Source organism: Pipistrellus hanaki (assembly GCF_964339955.1).
Source record: "Pipistrellus hanaki genome assembly, chromosome: 9".
In the NCBI taxonomy this organism is placed as follows: Eukaryota; Metazoa; Chordata; class Mammalia; order Chiroptera; family Vespertilionidae; genus Pipistrellus; species Pipistrellus hanaki.
In genome coordinates, this window is record NC_140511.1 from 39013861 (window position 1) to 39031878 (window position 18018).

An 18018-nucleotide genomic window follows, 5' to 3' on the forward strand; every position below is an offset into this window, starting at 1 on the left:
GAAAAAAAAAAGTATAACTAGGTATGTCAAACCATTATTTCATAATGATATTGAATTTCTGTTTTAAGAAAATAAATGAGTAAAATAAAAAGCAAGTGAATAATAGGACAGATGGTGTGTGACTATGGCAACAGCCTGAGGATGGTACTGGAATAAGCGTCAGGAAGCACTGCTCTGGCCAGGGTCCTATCTTCAGGTGCCTCGGGGTCACACGGTGACCACAGCGTAAGAAGCTGCTGGAACGGGAGTGTGTCAACCCCAGGGTCCGGGCTTCTCAATGAGAGAAGGTTGCTGCCATGCTGGATTTCCCAATTTTTCAAGAAAATCCAGTGCAATTTTTTTATGGACTCTCCTAAAAAATAAATAATAATAATTTTTAAAAATCTGGCAAAGAATTCAAAAATTTTAAAACACTTTGCAAACAAAAGTGTCCACAGGCCTCGGGTTTGCAATATCTATGCTAGATGCTATGGAGCGGTGACCTGGAGAGACACAATTCCAGAATGACAGCTGTGGTTGACAGGGCTGGGCTGAAAGGGACAAGGCTGGAGGCCGAAGTCCACTTAGGACGCTGGCACAGTGGGCCAGGCTGGGGTAGCACCAGCCAGACACGTCCATTGTCGGAGTGGAGTGCAGGCCAACACATGAGTTCTAGTCCTCAGGTCATCTTTACACAGTTCTGGGTGTTTTCGGTCCTGGCTGTGCTGATGTACAGGGGGAAGGGAGACTTGGTTTCCTCCTGGTTTGCAAGCCGTCTCGAGCTTGATAACAAGCCCTGATAAATGATTGGAGAATAATTAGCAGTTCCCCCACCCCCACCTCCTCAGAGCCTGTGTCTGTTCCCCCGTTGTCTGTCAGCACAGAATAATTCAGCACAAAGTGATGCTCATTAGATGGAACTCTCTAGCCAGCAGCTGAGTTGAGCTTTTAAAAAACTGATTTCTTAAATAATTTGTTCTGAAGACAGACTTGACATGAAGTTGGCATGCTGATCAGCAGGTCACTGCGTGGGAGCAGCAGAGATGATTGTTCTGGATCTGGTTTACTGGACCCCTGGCTTGCCCAGAACTGCTTTGCATTTCAAAAGGCTACCTACTCTGTAAGAGCCACTCAAATACCACCTCAAGGAGGACCGAGCCCTCCCGTTTGGACATGGTCCTCAACAGTTTGCATTCTTGCAGAGTTAGGATCTTTCCATCTTATTTGTGTGTGTTTTTTTAATTTAATATTTTTGTTGATTTCAGAGAGAAAGGGAGAGGGAGAGAGAGAAGGGATAGCAACATCAATGATTAGAGAGAATGATTGATCGACTGCCTCCTGCACACCCCACACTGGGGATTGAACTAACAACCCAGGCATGTGCCTCGATCGAAAATCGAAACGTGACCTCCTGCTTCATGGGTCGATGCTCAACCACTGAGCCACGCCAGCCAGGCCTCTCTGGCTTGTTTGGATGGACCTGTGTTAAAGTCTCAGCCTTCCTTCCAGACCAGTGCTTCTTAAAGCACGGTACTGGAATAAGCGCTGGGACGCACTGTTCTGGCCAGGGTCATATCATCAGGTGCCTCGGGGTCAGGCGGTGACCTGAAGATATAACCCTGGCCAGAGCAGTGCTTCCCGAAGCTTCTTCCAGACCAAGGGCATCAGCAACACCTGGGACCCTACCCAGACCTGTTAAATCAGAAACTCCAGGGGTCAGGCCTAGCCATCCATGCTTTGGCAAGCCTTCAGGGGATGGACATAGGCTAAAATTTGATGACCACTGAAAAGTATGCTAGAGATAGGAGTGAAGCAACAGTTTCAGAGCACCTACTATGTACCAGGTATATGTCTAAACATATACACATACCTATGCATGTATATAGTGGTTTTATGTAATCTTCACAACCAGGGTATAGGACAGTGGTTTTCTCATTTTGCAGTTAACGCAACTGAGATCTCTGATACAGTGACTTACTCTAGGTCTCACCCTCAGAAGAGATGACATGTAGACTCAGCTCTGTTCCTATTCCACAGCCCAAAGCCTCCCACTGCTCCTTTCAAATGGGGGCCACACTTTGGGTCCCCCTGATGGCATCAGCACAGCAGTGCCCATAGATACTTGTTTGAAGGGAGGAATGGTAATGAGTAAATGGATCAATATTATTGCCCAGCGTGATACGGTTGTGAGTGGCCAGAACAGCATTTTGATTGCTAACAGGCATGTTTTCAAAACAAGAATTTCAGTGAACAAAACCCAAATCAATGCTATTTGGAAGTTCCTGGTCTTGGCAGCATCCTTTATGTAGTCCTCACTCCATACCAAAACAGACTGAAGGGTGAAGGAGTGGGACCAGCATGTGTTCTTATCGGACCGGCAGTGAGTGCAATGGAGGAACCCCGAGGTTAGGTAGGAAAGGGTAGTCCTGTCACTGATTAGCTGCATGAACCTCAGCCACTTCTCTGTGCCTTCGTGTCCTCATCTACAGAACAGAGAATCGTACATAGCACCTCCCCTTCCTCCATACAGAGCTGTTGTAAGGATCAAATAAAACTGCATGTAGAAATGGTTTAAAAACATTAAGTCCTGCCTGGCTGGTGTGGCTCAGTGGTTGAGCATTGACCTATGAACCAGGAGGTGACAGTTTGATTTTCAGTCAGGGCACACGCCCAGGTTGTGGGCTTGATTCCCAGTAGGCGACAAACAGAAAGCACCCAATCAGTGATTCTCTCTCATCGCTGATGTTTCTATCTCTCTCATCCTCCCTTCCTCTCTCTCAAATCAATAAAAATGAAACATTAAGTCCTGCACTTACCAGTTATCATCAAAACCTGCAAACTACCAGGCAGAGCCTGATAAGGTCCAGGTGAATGGACATGTCAAGATTCTTTCAGTTGTAAGAAACAAAACCACACTCAAGCAGCCTCAAAGAAAAGCAGCTGTGGCGGTGACTTAGTTTCTGAAAGACTGACATGGTTTGGGACTAAAATAGACACCGAAAAGCCTCTGGAATCCCATTCATTCTCTTCCTCTCACGGGCTGTGTGGCCTACTGCCACATTCCCTGGGCACAGTTCAGTTCAAATACTAGAGGCTGGGACTCTGGCCCTGTCATAGAGTGTTGGTTAGTCAGCATGTGAATCTAATATCCTTTAGTCAGGAGCTCATCCCGGTCCAATCACCTAAGGCCAGAGGGGAGGTGGCATCATCTGGTCTACCTGTGCCAGCTACCCAGCCAGGCACTGTGGGCAGAGCAGGGCCCCTCAGAAGGAGTTGTGGGTGAAGGATTGACAAATATATAAGGGAAGGAAAAGTGTTTACAAACATGTGAGCAGCACCTCTCCTTTGAAGGCCCTTATGCTCTTGAGCAGCATAGCACCTGTCCGCCTCATCACCATGTGATGTGTGTGTCTCGGTGGCCCCGCTGGCATATGCTCACAGGCTTGGGAGGAGGTGATGCAGGCGCACACAGCGTTCCCTGGAAAAGGCAGCAGAACCTGAGCCAACTACAGGGACTCTGACAGCTGCCAAAGCTGCTGCCGACAGCCCCGGGAAAAGATGTGGGAGCTCTTAGCTAGAGGCAGCCAGCCAGCCACCTGCTCCCCAGTCCCGTCCCTGTTTTCTCAGCCTGGGTGACTCGCTGAGACCCTTCTCATAGGGTAGATGGTGATATGATGCTAGTTATCGGAGGAGAGGTTAGAAAAGATGGAGTCTACCCTTAAGCAACAAACTTACTTTTTCTCCCTCAGGCCCTAAATATGATGGTGATCTAAGATTTCTTTTTCTTCATCTGTTTGTGTCATTTTCTAAATACTGACAATTTGGTTTAATTCACTAGATCACAGGATATTAGATCTGGAAGATCACCCAAGACATCCGCTTCCCTTGGAACACTTCTTGAGCCAGAATAGATGCTCAGTAAATACTCAGTAAATAAATTTAATGAATTCTGGATGTGAAAAAATAGTCCCTAAGAGAAAAGAGGGCCATGGTCACCTAACAAGCTGGTGGCAGGTGTAGGACTAGAACCCAAGTTTGTTGATAAAGTCCAGGCATGTTCCCTTCCACCATGACTCAGAGAATCATAAGATTTCAGGTTTGGAAGATGTCATACAGCTTACCTTTAATCTGCCACCAGTCATCCATTTGCCCTCTTTTTCAGTATATAGAGTGACCGCCCATGTATGACCTGATAGGTTACCTCATCCATTCATGTTGTTATCCACCCAATAAACAGTCCTTTACCACCTGCTTTGAGTCCAGGGAGATACTTATTAATTATTCAGAGATGAAGAACATATTTCCTGCCCTCAAATTTACAGTATTCATCCACAGACTATAACCCAACATAGGAAGTGATATTCCACTCTCACGCTTACAAAATTATTTCTTCTTTTGAACCAATTCCACTTCCCAAAGACTGGAGTTCTTACTCATTGGACCTACGCCAACCTACAGGGCCACAGAACAAAAGTCTGATCCTTATTTTTCATATCAGCGCTTCAGATGTTTTCAAACAGAGCTCCTACCCTTATAGGCTAAATTCCCAATTCCTCCAAAAATTTTTTCTTTGAAATGTGGTTTCAAGTTTTCTATCCTTCTGGTTGTTCTTTGATGAACACGCTCCAGTTAGTCTTATCGGGCGCTTAAATGTGGCCCCCAGATGTGAACTACTGAACTCCAAATATGGTCTGAGAGTACAATACAAAATTGAACTTCCTGTCTCGCCCTTAGTTCTAGGCAGTGTACAAGGAAACAATAGCCTGCTGACCACCAACTGTTCTCTTGAGTCTGACTTGTACCAGGCATGCTGCCCTGCGTTTCATTTCTCCCTTGTATTCTTGCTGAGTTCCTCAAGAGCAAATGTCACTGAGGATTTGCGTGTGTATAGCACTCACCAGACTCTTTGAAGAACCAGACTTGCTGCTGATCTTCAAGGAGCTCATAGTCTTATTGATGAAATTTGTTTTGCCCCCAAATAATTAACAAAGAACCAAGACCGAGTATCACCCAGGGAACGGTCTTTTTCTGAGACCTTCTCCTTAGAGCTGTGCTTAGTAGTGGTTGGTAGACTTCTGGGTATGATTGAAAACAGATCTCCCCGTTCATATGCCAGTGCAGACCTGGCTTCAAGCCCAGGCTGTCAGGGGCTTTGTCAAGTTTTTGTCATTGCCTTGACCTAGACTGTTGCAGATGAAAAGCCTTTGAATTCCATCATCTGTAGAGGAAGCTGGGGCACCTATAGGGACTGACACCTCGCGGGCCATGGAACAGCTTTCCAGCACCTGGCACCTGCCCAGTGCCAATCTAGTGTGCAGAGGGAGGAAAGTTCTCTCCGTTGTTGGCATGAGTCTGCCTGTGTTTGGGCTTCTGGGAGACAACAGGTTTAATTTGCTTTGACAGTGCTTTTCCCCGGGAGGGAATTTACCCAAACACCCTGCCTTCTTCACATTCAGCGCAGTGCTTGTTTGTTTTCCAGGTTTAACCATGGGGAGTTGCTCTGTGTTTTATATGCATATGTGCTCATGTTTATCCCCAATATCCCACATTGCCTGCTTTGGATTCATTAGATCAAGTTAGTTTTAGTTATTTTAGTTCCAAATGAAATGCATGTCTGACCCTTACTTCAAACCAAAATACCGACTCTGCCAAGCCCTGGGCAAACCTCCTTATATGCATAGCGTTATACTATTTGCTCTTCAAAATAACCCTCTGAGGTGGGTGCTATTATTAACCCCATTTCACAGATGAGGAAACTGGTGTTTAGAGATGACTTGCCCAAAGCGCACATTGCTAGTAAGAGGCAGGCTGGCTCCAGAGTCCCCGCTCTGGTCCAGGCCATACACCACACATTTCTACTTCAGATAGAACTTGGTTCACCTGCCAGATTTGCCATGACAGCTGTGACCATGAGAAAATGACAACAGCTCTCAATCTTTATCTGAAACTATAAAATGGGAAAATGTACCTATTTCTCATTATTAGGAATGAATAGTGGCATATCTTTCACACTTCATTTGAGGGAATGAGAAGATCTGTGTTAGAGTCTTCCCTCAACCTGGAGCTGCTGTAGAGTTAAATCCCAGCTATGTTGTCTAGTTTGTTTCCCTCTCTTCTTTTGGTTGCCAAAAATCAACCCAATCCCCTTTCCGGATGTATAATGTTACTAGCTGCAGTCAAGGTAACACATCCAGTTGGCTGTCCCAAAGTCCAGATCCTTCCTTTCTTACCTAAAGCATTAGCATCCATCCTACAGAGAAGCCAAAGGAGGCATCAGAGAGTGGGTCTCTGTCAGGCACTGGGTAGACTTTGGTTCCCCAACTCAGCTCTCCCTACTTTTACAATTGAAGGAGACATAAGGGAAACAGAGGAAGGAATTGTAGGTAGAAAACACAAGCTTCTGTCCTCTGGGACACATCACAGGAGAACAATCCGGGGGTCGAAGAGGCTGGAAGGGAGGGTAGGAGTGAGGTAAGCAGAGAGAGAAGCCAAGGATGATTGGTAAGCTCCACCTCACAGCTGCTCCTTCTATCTTTGGTGCTGGAATCCAAGATCCGGCTCCTGTGACCACAGAGGTGTGCCTGCTCAGACCAGGGAATGAAGCAGGTGTGTCCAGGCCTGGGGAGCTGATGGAGGAGGGAGCCTCCTTTCCTCTCTAGGCTGACTGCTCCTGTGAAATGGGAGTCCACAGTTAGGCTGCCTGCTAGTCCTTCTCCAGGCAGGATTTTTCTCTGTGGTCTCTCCTTCAAAACAAGGCTTTGAGATTCCAAAACAGAAAAGCAGAAGGTGGCAAATGAAGGCAGGCTTTTCTGTCAATCAACCCTGGACTCGGAAGGCTTTATTTATCAACTGTTATTCTTTCACCTGGACACGGTGGTGCAAGTGGTTTGTTCTGGAAAAGTGTAGTCTACAGACAAGATGAAGTGCTGCAGTGGCTTCACCGGGGCCCTGTGGTTTCCTGTCTCCATGTCTCCTCCAGAGAAGAACACTGTTGTCTTTCTTCCTTCTGCTGATGCCCCTTTGTATTTCGAGCAATAGTTTGTTCAGCATCCTGAGAACACGCCCACTCACAACACATGCCCAGAGAAAGAAGGAGCTCAGGAAACATTTAAACTCTGCATTCCAACACTGATGGAAGGAAAAACACGTTCCTGAGAATCAATTTTTCTAGCAGGACCCACTGTGGTGATGGAAAAACAAAAGCAAAGGGAGTTGGGGGGTGGGGGGGGGGGGGCTATCTTCCCATATGCCACATACCCAATTAGGAAAATCAGTTATTCGTAGGCAGCTGCATTTTCCATTTAGATTTGAGCAGATCTGAAGGAACACCTTCTGCAGAATGAAGACAGCTGCAGCTTGGACATGAGCAAAGCAGGAAGGAACTACAGACGGAAGACATTCACCAAACACTAATTGGAAACATAACAGCAGGTTTAGTCCATAAAGTTCACACTCCTCCCAAGCTAGTGAATGTCACTCCTGCACTAGCATTTAGCATAGAGCTATCTCATCAGAGGGGACTCATCATTTGTGGGATCCCAGGTGGACCCCAAGTAGTTGAAATCTTTCCAAACGGAAGAAAAACGTCTCCCTCCCACTTCCTTGTTACTATCATAAAATTATTCCATGTTTCCTAAAACTTCTGCCTTCTCTGAAACCAACAGCCTGGGGCAAGTTTTGTAGCAAACAGCATTCTGTGCTGTCAGATTTAGCAACCGACACCAGACTCCCTCACAGAAAACATACTTTCCTCACTTTTTCACCACAAAAGCTTTGTGGCAGATGATTCAAAATCTAGAAAGTGTGTGTGTGACACTGATCTGCAATTGATCCTGTTATAAATGCAACTGATAATTCTAGTAATTTTATCAGGAGACTTTTATACCATGGTTTTGAGAAGGACTGTACCGAAGGACTTTGAATCTGGGAGAGACCTCTCTCTGAGATTATCCAGTTGAATTCTCTCAGTGGCAGCAACAAACATTGAGACCTGCTCTGTGAGATGGATATCAAGGCAGACACTGAGTTTATTCATTTCTCGTGAGAAATGAATAAACTCAGTGTCTGCCCTCAGGGAGTTCACAGTCTGTTTGGGGTTTAAGTAGGAGGGAAAGAAAGAATCCTGGAGTAACTTAGGAAGGCCTTAGCTGGTTTGGCTCAGTGGGTAGAGCATTGGCCCTTGGACTAAAGGGTCTTGGATTCAATTCGGTCAAGGGCACATGCCCAGGTTGCAGGCTCAGTCCACAGTAGGGGGCGTGTTGGAGGCAGCCAATCAATGATTCTCTCTCATCATTGATGTTTCTATCTCTCTCTCCCTCTCCCTTCCTTTCTGAAATCAATAAAAATATATTTAAAATAAAAAAAGAAATCAGGATGGCTTGTCAGAGGAGGTGACATTGGAGCTGCATTTGAAAGGAGGAATAGGAGTTGCCAAGCAGGCAGGGATGAGGAAACAGGTGCAGAAAGATGAAGTGACATGGTTAAAGACACAGCCATTTAGAAGCAGAACAAGACCTGAGGCCATGCCTCCTACCTCTGTCCTGTACTCCTGTGATACCACAGGTAGAGCCCACCCTCCAGTCCTACCTTAGCCATTAGCTAAAAGTGAAACTAATCTTGCCTTAAACTTTACTCAGAATTCTTATTTTTAAAAGAATATTCAAAATGATACTTTCTAAGCCATTCTCTCTCTTTCTCTTCACCCTGCCCACCCCCCCCTTCTCATTGTTTAGAAATCCACTTGTAAAGTAAAGGTATTAGTTAGGAAGATGGATTCTTCCAGGCAAAGCCAGTGAGAGCAGAATTCCTTGGGGCCATGGCTTGTGAGCCTTGCTCTGAGAGGACCCAACCACTTTGCTCTGAAATGAGAACATATGCTGGGTTAGACCCTTTTGTTCTCACCTGTTAGTGTAAAATTGCTCATGTTAGCAGAGGAACAACATGTAGTAAGTGGAATTTCCCACCCACTCATGAGAGGAACCACACTTTTGAATCCTATTTCTGAACTTTTGAAGTAGCTTCCAAGTTGATAATAGCAGACAATTGGGAAAGAACTTTCTGGGAAGTGCACCATGCTATGAGTTCCTCCCCATCTCCCTATCTGTTCCTTCCCAATCCATATTCACGCCATTCTTCACACCCATCTCCTCCGAGTAGCCTTCCCCTCTGCTTGTTTTGCCCCATATCAGCTGTCCCCGTAAGTTGGCCCTATAATCGTCTATGTCCATGGGCCTTAGTGCTTTGCTGCAGTTAAGGCTGTATGCCCTTGTATGGATGCCTTGTCTGCACAGTTGCTCTCAATTTCAGACTCACAGAATTTTAGAACAGGAAGCAGTCCTAGGTTATCTCTGCCATTACCTTGATTTCACATATGAGGAAGGTGAGACCTAGAAATGGGCCAGAATTTGCTTTAGGCCACCCAGCATGGTGCCAGAAGAATCCACTCCAGGCCAGGTTTCCTCACTCCACTCGGAGCTGCTTCACGTCCTGTGCTGCTGCCCGGGTGGCAGTGTCATCTCATGCTCCCACTGAGGCTGCAAATGTCCTGTGGGCAAGACTCGTCTTCTATGGTAACATCTTATTTACCAGAGGCCTTCACATTGGCTTCAAGACTTATTTGTGAGCTGAGACATGATTAAATCCTTAATTTTGTTTACCTTACTAACCCTTTCCTCTACTTTCAACTTTTGAGTACAGACTCACTCTGAGGCCTTGGTGAGTCATTGCCCTTCCTCTGCCCAGTTTCCTTTTCTATTAAATGAATACTTAGGGCTAGGTGGTATCTTGGATCCCTTTAAGTTCTAAAAGTTCTAGAATTCTGTACCTTTTAACTGAGTCCTTTGCTGTCTTCAGGATTGGCCTCTCGGTCCCACAGATCCGCCACCTTGCTCATTCTCCTGGCTTGCTATGGAGTGAATTTCTTTAAGGCCCAGAGAGTATAATGTCATTGAAGAAAACCAGGCTCGAAGTCCTAAGGCTTTGGTTTGAATCTTGCCTCTATGCAATTGTATCTGTGTGGCCTTCAGCAAGTCACTTCATCTCCCAGCCACCCTAAATAAATAAATAAGTAAATAAGTAAATAAAGGAATAATGATACATCCTTTTGAATTTGGTAACAGTGAAATGAGACAAATTTTGTGGAAATAGATGGCACAAAGAGAATTTTCACATATAGTGACTTCGCTCCTTTGTTCCATATGCATAGCTTTTCTAGCGAATGGCTTTCCTAATTGGAGCTGTAAAACATTGATTACTTTTTTACTAAAACATTTCTGAAGTGAATTTGGTATTTCCTGACATGTCATGCCAACAGTCCCAAAGTATGAGGGAAAATTAGAGAAAGGAATGTCTTTCAAGAGGGGCATCATAGCAGATGTTAAGAGAAATAGGCCAATCAGAAAGAGACAATTATCACAGGATCTCACTTATATGTGGAATCTAATGAACAAAATAATGGACCAATGGCATAAGGAATGCAAGTAGGGCCAAAGGAATATAAAAGTAAACTCTTATGCCTTTTTTAAGTGTATTTTGTATTGTTGACATTATTATGGGTGTCCCCTATTTTCTCCCAACTTCTTCCTCTCCACCCCACCCCTACCCCCAGCCTCCACCACACTGGTCCATGGGCAAAGCACATATGCATATAAGTTCTTTGGTTAATCTCTTCCTATCCCACCCTCCCCCCTTCCCTCTGGGATTTGTCAGTCTTTTCCATGTTTCCATGTTTCTGGGCCTTATTTTTTGTTAGTCAGTTTATTATGTTCATTAAATTCCATATATGAGTGAGCTCATGTGATACTTGTCTTTCTCTGACTGGCTTATTTTGCTTAGCATAATACTCTCCAGGTCCTCTGTGTTGTCTCAAAGGGTGAGAGAGCCTTCTTTTTTATAGCTGTGTACTATTCCATGGTGGGAATGTACCACAGCTTTTTTATGCACACATCTACTGATGGGCACTTAGGCCATTTTCAGATCTATGTCTTTTAAAGGAGCTTGGATATTTTCATTTCTCCCCTATTGAAAGGTTTTAAGTAGGAGAACATTTCAGATACATCATTACTCAAGCTGCTGGGTGGTGAAAGAATTGGGGAATGGGGAGGATGAAGAGAAGAGGGGGGATGGGGAGGAGGAGGGGAGGAAAGGGAGCAAAAGAGGAAGCTGAGAGGCTGGCCGTGCAGCTGTTTTGTTAGCAGGTGGGGAGGGGACCGGACTGAGGCTTGAAAAATCAGAAGTGTGAAAAGACAGGTTTACAAATGCTTAGTAGCTTTAAAAAAATATGTTCCTGGAATATCAGCTTATTGTGAAAAATAAATAAGTAAAAACACAGGAAAGTGTAAAGACCACAAGAATCACCCAATAACCTAGCATCCAAAGATAGCCCTGATAGTAGGTTGAACTATTTTTTTCACTAATGTTTTTAGGAGGGAAAAAATTTCTAATGTATTTGTAGATACAAACTTGATTTATTAAAAAAAATTAGTTCAGGCAGACATTTTCCAGCACACATTCCTTAATGTCAGTTGAGTTATATCTCAGTAAGAGTAAAAATAAATTAAGGTTGTTTGTTTGTTAATCCTCACCCAAAGATACTTCTCCATTGATTTTTAAGAGAGTGGAATGGAGGGGTGGGACAGAAACATCAGTGTGAGAGAGAAAGACATATCAATTGGTTGCTTTCCGCACACACCCTGATCAGGATCCAGGATTTAACCTGCAACCCAGGTATGTGCACTTGACCAAGAATTAAGCCTGAGACCTGTTGGTGCTTTGGCCAGTGCTCTAACCACTGACCACTGAGTATACTGGCCAAGACTATATCTATAATAATAAAAGCGTAATATGTTAATTAGACCGGATGTCCTTCCAGAAGACCTTTCAGACAAAGCCGGTGGCCAGAGGGAAGCTGGTGCCGGCAGCGGGGGGAAGGAAGGCCTACTTTTCCATGAATTTCATGCATCGGGCCTCTAGTAACATATAATTTTTAACTTGATTGCTTGCTTTCAGTGACTGGGCAAGAAGAGCTCGAATGCGTTAACCTGAGGCTTGATTCCTGGGCCTTCTGTTTGGGGAAAGAAGCTTCTGTTTTCAGCTCTTCTCTTTTCTCCCCCAGAATCGGTGGATAACTGCCCCAGCAACTGCTACGGCAATGGGGACTGCATCTCTGGGACCTGCCACTGCTTCCTGGGCTTCCTGGGCCCCGACTGCGGCAGAGGTGAGAGCCCTGGAGTGGACCTATGATTTCCATTCCCCATGCCCTGTGGGTAGCTCCGGTTCCACTCCTCGGGGCTGGTGCAGGACTCCAGGCCACTATATATATTTCAGAGGGGAAAGAAAAGGGAGAGAGAGAATCATTGATTGGCTGCCTCCTCACACCCCCCACTATGGGTAGAGCCTGCAACCCAAGCATGTGCGCTAGATTGGAATCAAACCGGGGACCCTTTCAGTCCTCAGGCCAACACTCTGTCCACTGATAGAGTGGCTCGAGGCCATTCTTGACTCTCTGGAAAAGGGCTCCCAAGGGCCATCCTTCAGAAACCCTGCGAGGGAGGTCTTCGGGCCCCCTTGACCCACGCTTAAGTGCATAACTGGGAGATCAGGAAGGAAAGGGCAGCCACAGTTAACCTCATGTCCCTTTGTGGGGGCAGAAGGAGTGGCATGGGGTCCTTTGAAAAGCTGATTTCCCCTTAGTGATCAGCCTTTGCCAAGCGTCTTCAAAGTTCACCTTCAGCTAGTGTGATTTCCTCCTGGACCAGAGAAGTGAGGCCTGGTTTCTTGCTCAGTTATTGCCGTCTAACAGCACAGGCAGAATCATGGCTGAGGCCACCAAGGTCTTGGGAGGTGGGCGAGACTGCTCTCCTCCACACAGGACCCCAGAATTGCTTCAGATTTTGGCACATAGGGAGCTAATAATAACTACCCGGCGATAGTTTCAAGGCTGCCATGATCGCCCCTTTGCCTTTGGCCTTCATTATTGTCCTGCAAGAATCAACAAGGAAAACACCAAAGGACATCTGTAGTCCTGAGGTTTTGGCACTGCCTTTCGGGAAACCCCCTTTGGTTTTTCTCCCTCATCAGTCATTTGCTTTGTGTCCTTCCGGGCTTGGTCCTGTGCTAGACACTGAGCAAGCCCAGGAGTTCTCCACCTGGGAGACAGACAAAATCGACTATGGCAAAGTGGCTAATAGGTGAGAAACACCATAGGGAGGTCACGTGCAGGGAGTGCCTGTCAGAGGGAGAGGGAGCAGCTGCCTCAGCTTGGATGGGTGAGGACCAGGCAGAGCTCCCAGGTGAGGTGCTCCTGGAACTGAGACCTAATGCCTGAGTCGCTGCTCATTGGTGGAAGCCAGAGATGCTCCCCAGGCCGAAAACATGGTGAGGTGGCACTGCTTTGGGGATTCTACTTATTCCTGCTAAGGTGGAATAGACTCCGTTTGAGGCAGCAAAGTCTGCAGCCCCCACAGTGCCTGGTTCCCTGCCAGGCGCTTTCTAAAGAAAAGCTGCCAGGTGGGGACTGGGAAGGTGGTGCAAGAGAGAAGAGATGAGTCATCCCTTCTATTGAGAATTACCGTCTCATCCCGTCTGCACTTAGAGTGAAGAGCCCTGTAGAAAACAGCCTCTTAGTGAATCTCACTAAGGCTGGTGGGTACTTACAGCACACGGAAACATAATTTATTTTTATATAGTGTTCTTCATACAGATGTTCACAAAACCCTACGCTAAGAGGCAGAATGGAAAGATAATACTTTCAAGAGCTAAGTTGGGCTCAGCTACTCTCTTATAGGGCTGTGGTTTATGGGTTTGAGTGGAGGCCTGAAAGGCAAGGAAAATGGAGTGACAGCTGGGTTAAAGACAACAATGAGTGTGCTGCAGATGAGGGTGGGGAAGCAAAATGGAGCGCTATCAGGAGAGCATTGCAGGAGGGATGCGGGCAGGCAGGAGGCTCAGCTGTCTTTCTCAGGGAGCCCCAGGAACTCACGGGGGTCCTGGCAACCACCACGCTGCCCCGATGATATTGGGGTGGGGGAGAGGGAGCAGAGTTCACTGGGCACCAGCTCCACTGAGCCATGCACCGCACACCTTCACCTGCAGCTACAGATGTGTTTAATCAGGAATTAAATAAAACAAGAGAAGCAGGCAGGTGGGCACATGAGAGAATTGTGGCAAAGCACTGGAGGTTCTTGGTCAAGCCAGCAGGCTGAGGGGAGAAAGGGACAAAGGCTGGTGGTGGATGCTGGGCTTTGGTTCACACCAGGCTTCCCGTGCTGTCTCCCCAGCCTCCTGCCCCGTGCTCTGTAGTGGGAATGGCCAGTACATGAAGGGCCGGTGTCTGTGCCACAGCGGCTGGAAGGGCGCCGAGTGCGACGTGCCCACCAACCAGTGTATCGATGTGGCCTGCAGCAACCATGGCACCTGCATCATGGGCACCTGCATCTGCAACCCCGGCTATAAAGGCGAGAACTGCGAGGAAGGTAAGATGCGTGCAGGCAGTCAGAGGTCAGCAGAGGGCATCCGGGCAGCAGAGGAAGCTACCTGAGCTTCCTGGGGACCCCCACCCTGAGCTAGTAGCCCATCAGCAACCGTAATGAACCTAAAGAAGAGGACAGACAAATGCAGTCCTACTCAGTGAAGGGCACAGAAGTCTTGTACTGAGTACTTACTGTATCCAAGGCTCTGTGCTGGATATAGTATTTAACCACATTATTTAACCGCAAACCCCAGTAGGGAGGGGACATCATCTTATTTTATAGTTGAGAACATGGAGACTCTGAGAGTCAAATGGCTTGCCCAAGGTCACACAGCTAGCCAGTGGCAGGACTGGGTTTGAGGCCAATCACTCTGTCTCCATAGCCCAAGTTCTTTCCACTCCCCATTAAGCTCGTTCACTCCCCATTTCTGAAGTATGATAAGTATATTTAGACCTTAAACTCTGCCTTCCACTATAACACTCGTGTGTTTGTGTGTGTGGGTGTGTGTGTTCATGCATGTAGCTCTCAAGTGCTCAAAGGCATGTCCCTCTCCTTCATAAAGTAAATATAGGGTGTCCTCAAAAAATGTGAACACACTTTAACAGCTGATAACTCACTTAATTTTGAAGATGAATGGTATGTTGACAAACACTGACTTTATAATCATTCAAAATTTGTATACATTTGTATGGGATACCCTTATATGCCTGTATAAATCAAAGCTAGAAAGTGAACTGCTGATGTAACCATGGCATCAGTTCTTTCCCAGGAAATCTGACAGGGTGAGATAAGTAAATATATGTATTTCACAAATGAAGAGACTGAGGCCCAGGGAAGGGCATTGGCATCATCATGGTGGTATAGCTAACTAACTGATGGCTGGGTCAGGATTCAACCCAGGCCTCTGCACTTCCCATCAGTGCTCTTTCCTCTCGGCTGCATGGAAATTCCAGACGAAAGGAGGAGTACTCTTCACAAGCTGTCTAGAGTAGCTTTACGGGCCCATACTTGAGAATCAGATGTAGGCTTGAGTCCCAGCTCTGCCATTAACTAGCCTCGGTTCCCTCGTCTATAAAATGGGAATGCCTTCCGCAGAGGGCTGTTGGGAGGAGTGAATTAAATGATCCATGTAAAGCTCAGTGTCCGACACATAGTAAATGCTCTATAAAGGTTAGCTCTTATGTTATTAGTTTATTCTGGGGACAACCGAAGCACATTTCCTGTTCTCCTCCACTCCTTCCATCCAAAGTGTTTTGAAATGGATGGACTTTGCCTTGGAAACTGATGGATGACGCTAATAGTCATCACCTCCCACTGTCCACCATCTAGGGCCCCAGCACCTTCTCCATGGGGTGGAAGGAGCTCTAAGGAGAGCTAAATTTGGGATTTATAGGTAGTCCTCTCTTAAGGCATCATTTTGTCTCTTAAAAAAAAGGGGGAGAGGGAGAGGGAGAAGGAGACTATAATAGGCCCATTTTTAAAGAGTGGGGAACAGGAAGGAACTAGTGTCTGGAAAGCATCGCCTCTCTGAGACAGGCTGTCTGTGGACCCCAAGTGTGCCTGCAGGTCCTGATTCAGGTCTGTTAGCGTTGACCAGATCGCTGTGGGCTGTCTGAGAGAGGAGGCCCGCCAGCCCCTCACACAAAGGAACTTGGCTTTCCCTTCCTGACAATGGTGACCTTCAGCTGCTGTCCCTTTTCGGTTTAGTCACTTGAGGTGAAGACCCTGAGAAGGAAAGAGAAACAAAAAGGAGATTTCTTTTGGAACTCTGGGGCTGTCCACCCCCACCCCACCACGTTGTGTGGGCTGAGGAGAGGGTGGGGCGGTCAAGCTCCACCGCCCCCTGGACAGTGCCCCAGCGAAGGGTACTTACAAAGAGAAGAAAGGAAGCTGTGTAGCTCTTTGATTTACATTATCTATCTGAAAAGAAATGTTTTTACTCCCGCTTTCTTTCCCGAGGAGGGCCATCTGGGACTGATTCCTTTTATTATTTCTATTTCTCTGGTAAAACATCATTGAATAGTCCTGTGTTTATAATGGAGTTTCTGGGGGCCTCTGCCCTCCCCCTCATGCCTCCCCTCCTCCCTTAACTCTGTTTTAAGGGGTTTCACTGTGTTTATAAAACATCAGCTAACAAGCTTACTTTTCCCCCCTCTCTCCGGCTTCCTTCTTCTGAAGTTTATTGGCCTATATTTTTTTAAAGCCTGAACCACGCCAGCAGGGCACTGGGAGGGGTGTGGGGAGGGGCAGAAGAGAATAATTTGGGCCTTTTGCAGTGAAAAGTGAGACTGTATTTCGGGTCCTGAAGAGCGACTAATAGCTTGTGTGGTCACTGAGGCATGGCACATTTGGGGCAACAGTTGTGCTTCCAGCCTGGCCACGCAGGCCGCATCATTTCATCAACGGGCTGAGCTTCTCCCAGAAATGCTGGCTTAAACGGCAAGCTCTGCAGAGGAAAAATATAACTGTTTGGCACCTCTTCTAAGGAGAAACTAAGTGAGACTGTCTACACGAAGTTCAGCCGCCTCCCTGCCAAGTTCTCCCGGGCCCTCCAGCAGCCCATCTTCCCATGTTACGCAGTTTCCTGCAAAATAAACCACCCCAGTGTGATGGGAAGAGATGGCTTGAATCCTGTCCTAAGGTCTCTGTCACCCCAACGGCCCCAGAAAGGGAGGCCAGGCCCACAGTCTAGGTAAGATCTCCGTGGCAGAGGGTCATGACAGCCCTGAGTTTCAGATGAACAAGGACAGCGTTCTCCAGGCAGGGATCTCAGCCAGTTCAGCTCAGGTTTCCTGGAGCCACCTTCCCTCTTTAGACCTTCCCTGGAGTTCCACACTCACTCTGCCAAGTTGACCTTCAGAAGCCAGGATTAATTGACGGTGAATGGCCTGGAGGTAGCCTCTCACCAGTCCTTCCTGATCTGTCCCGGCCTGAACCATCTTTGGAGAGTGTGCAATTCGCTCCGCTGGTCCCTGGGTCCCTCACAGACGTACTGGGTCTGCGGCAGAGCAGAACTGTGCCCCCAAGGGCCTCTCGCTACACTTGGCGCCCTCTCCGCTCGCTGGCTAACAGTGCAGATTTATAGATCCAGCCTCGAGGGCCCCTCAGAGACAGCTCGAGCCCAAAGCTGGGGTCAGGTGTTCAGGGAGCCGGAAATACCTTTATAGGTCCTGGGCCAGAAATCGCTGACTCATTTCCTGTCAGATTGGAACACTCTCTGGATCTAGGGAATTATCAGAGTAGCCTAATGGGCTGGAATAATCCTTCTGAGATCCCGAGATCCTGGGGCCAGTCATGAAAATGTATCGCTATTATTACTTTTATTCCTTTTAATTACCAGGCACTCCAGCAGGTCATGCCCGAACCGTTATTAAATGGTGTCCTGAGACTGCCGGAGAGGAGATGCTTTGCCTTCATTTGGCTTTATTATTTCTCCACTTTGCCCTATTTCTTTCCTTGTCTCCTTTTCCTATGTTTTAACCATTTTATGTGTTTATGTCTGTGTACGTGATGAATGTATTTTTGAACCAGTCAGAGGATAAAGGAAACAGCAAGGCATCTATACCAGCCA

At 46.8% G+C, this 18018-nt stretch overlaps 1 protein-coding gene across 7 annotated transcripts in view; it reads left to right on the plus strand.

The window, feature by feature from the left end:
- TENM4 (teneurin transmembrane protein 4) overlaps positions 1 to 18018 on the plus strand; it is a 695703-nt gene that overhangs the window by 545512 nt on the left and 132173 nt on the right. For all 7 annotated transcript variants that reach the window (XM_084894429.1, XM_084894427.1, XM_084894432.1 and 4 more), the window contains 2 exons: positions 12092 to 12193; positions 14256 to 14450. In XM_084894429.1, the coding sequence (XP_084750555.1) occupies positions 12092 to 12193; positions 14256 to 14450 (297 nt within the window). The remainder of the gene's footprint in view (positions 1 to 12091; positions 12194 to 14255; positions 14451 to 18018) is intronic.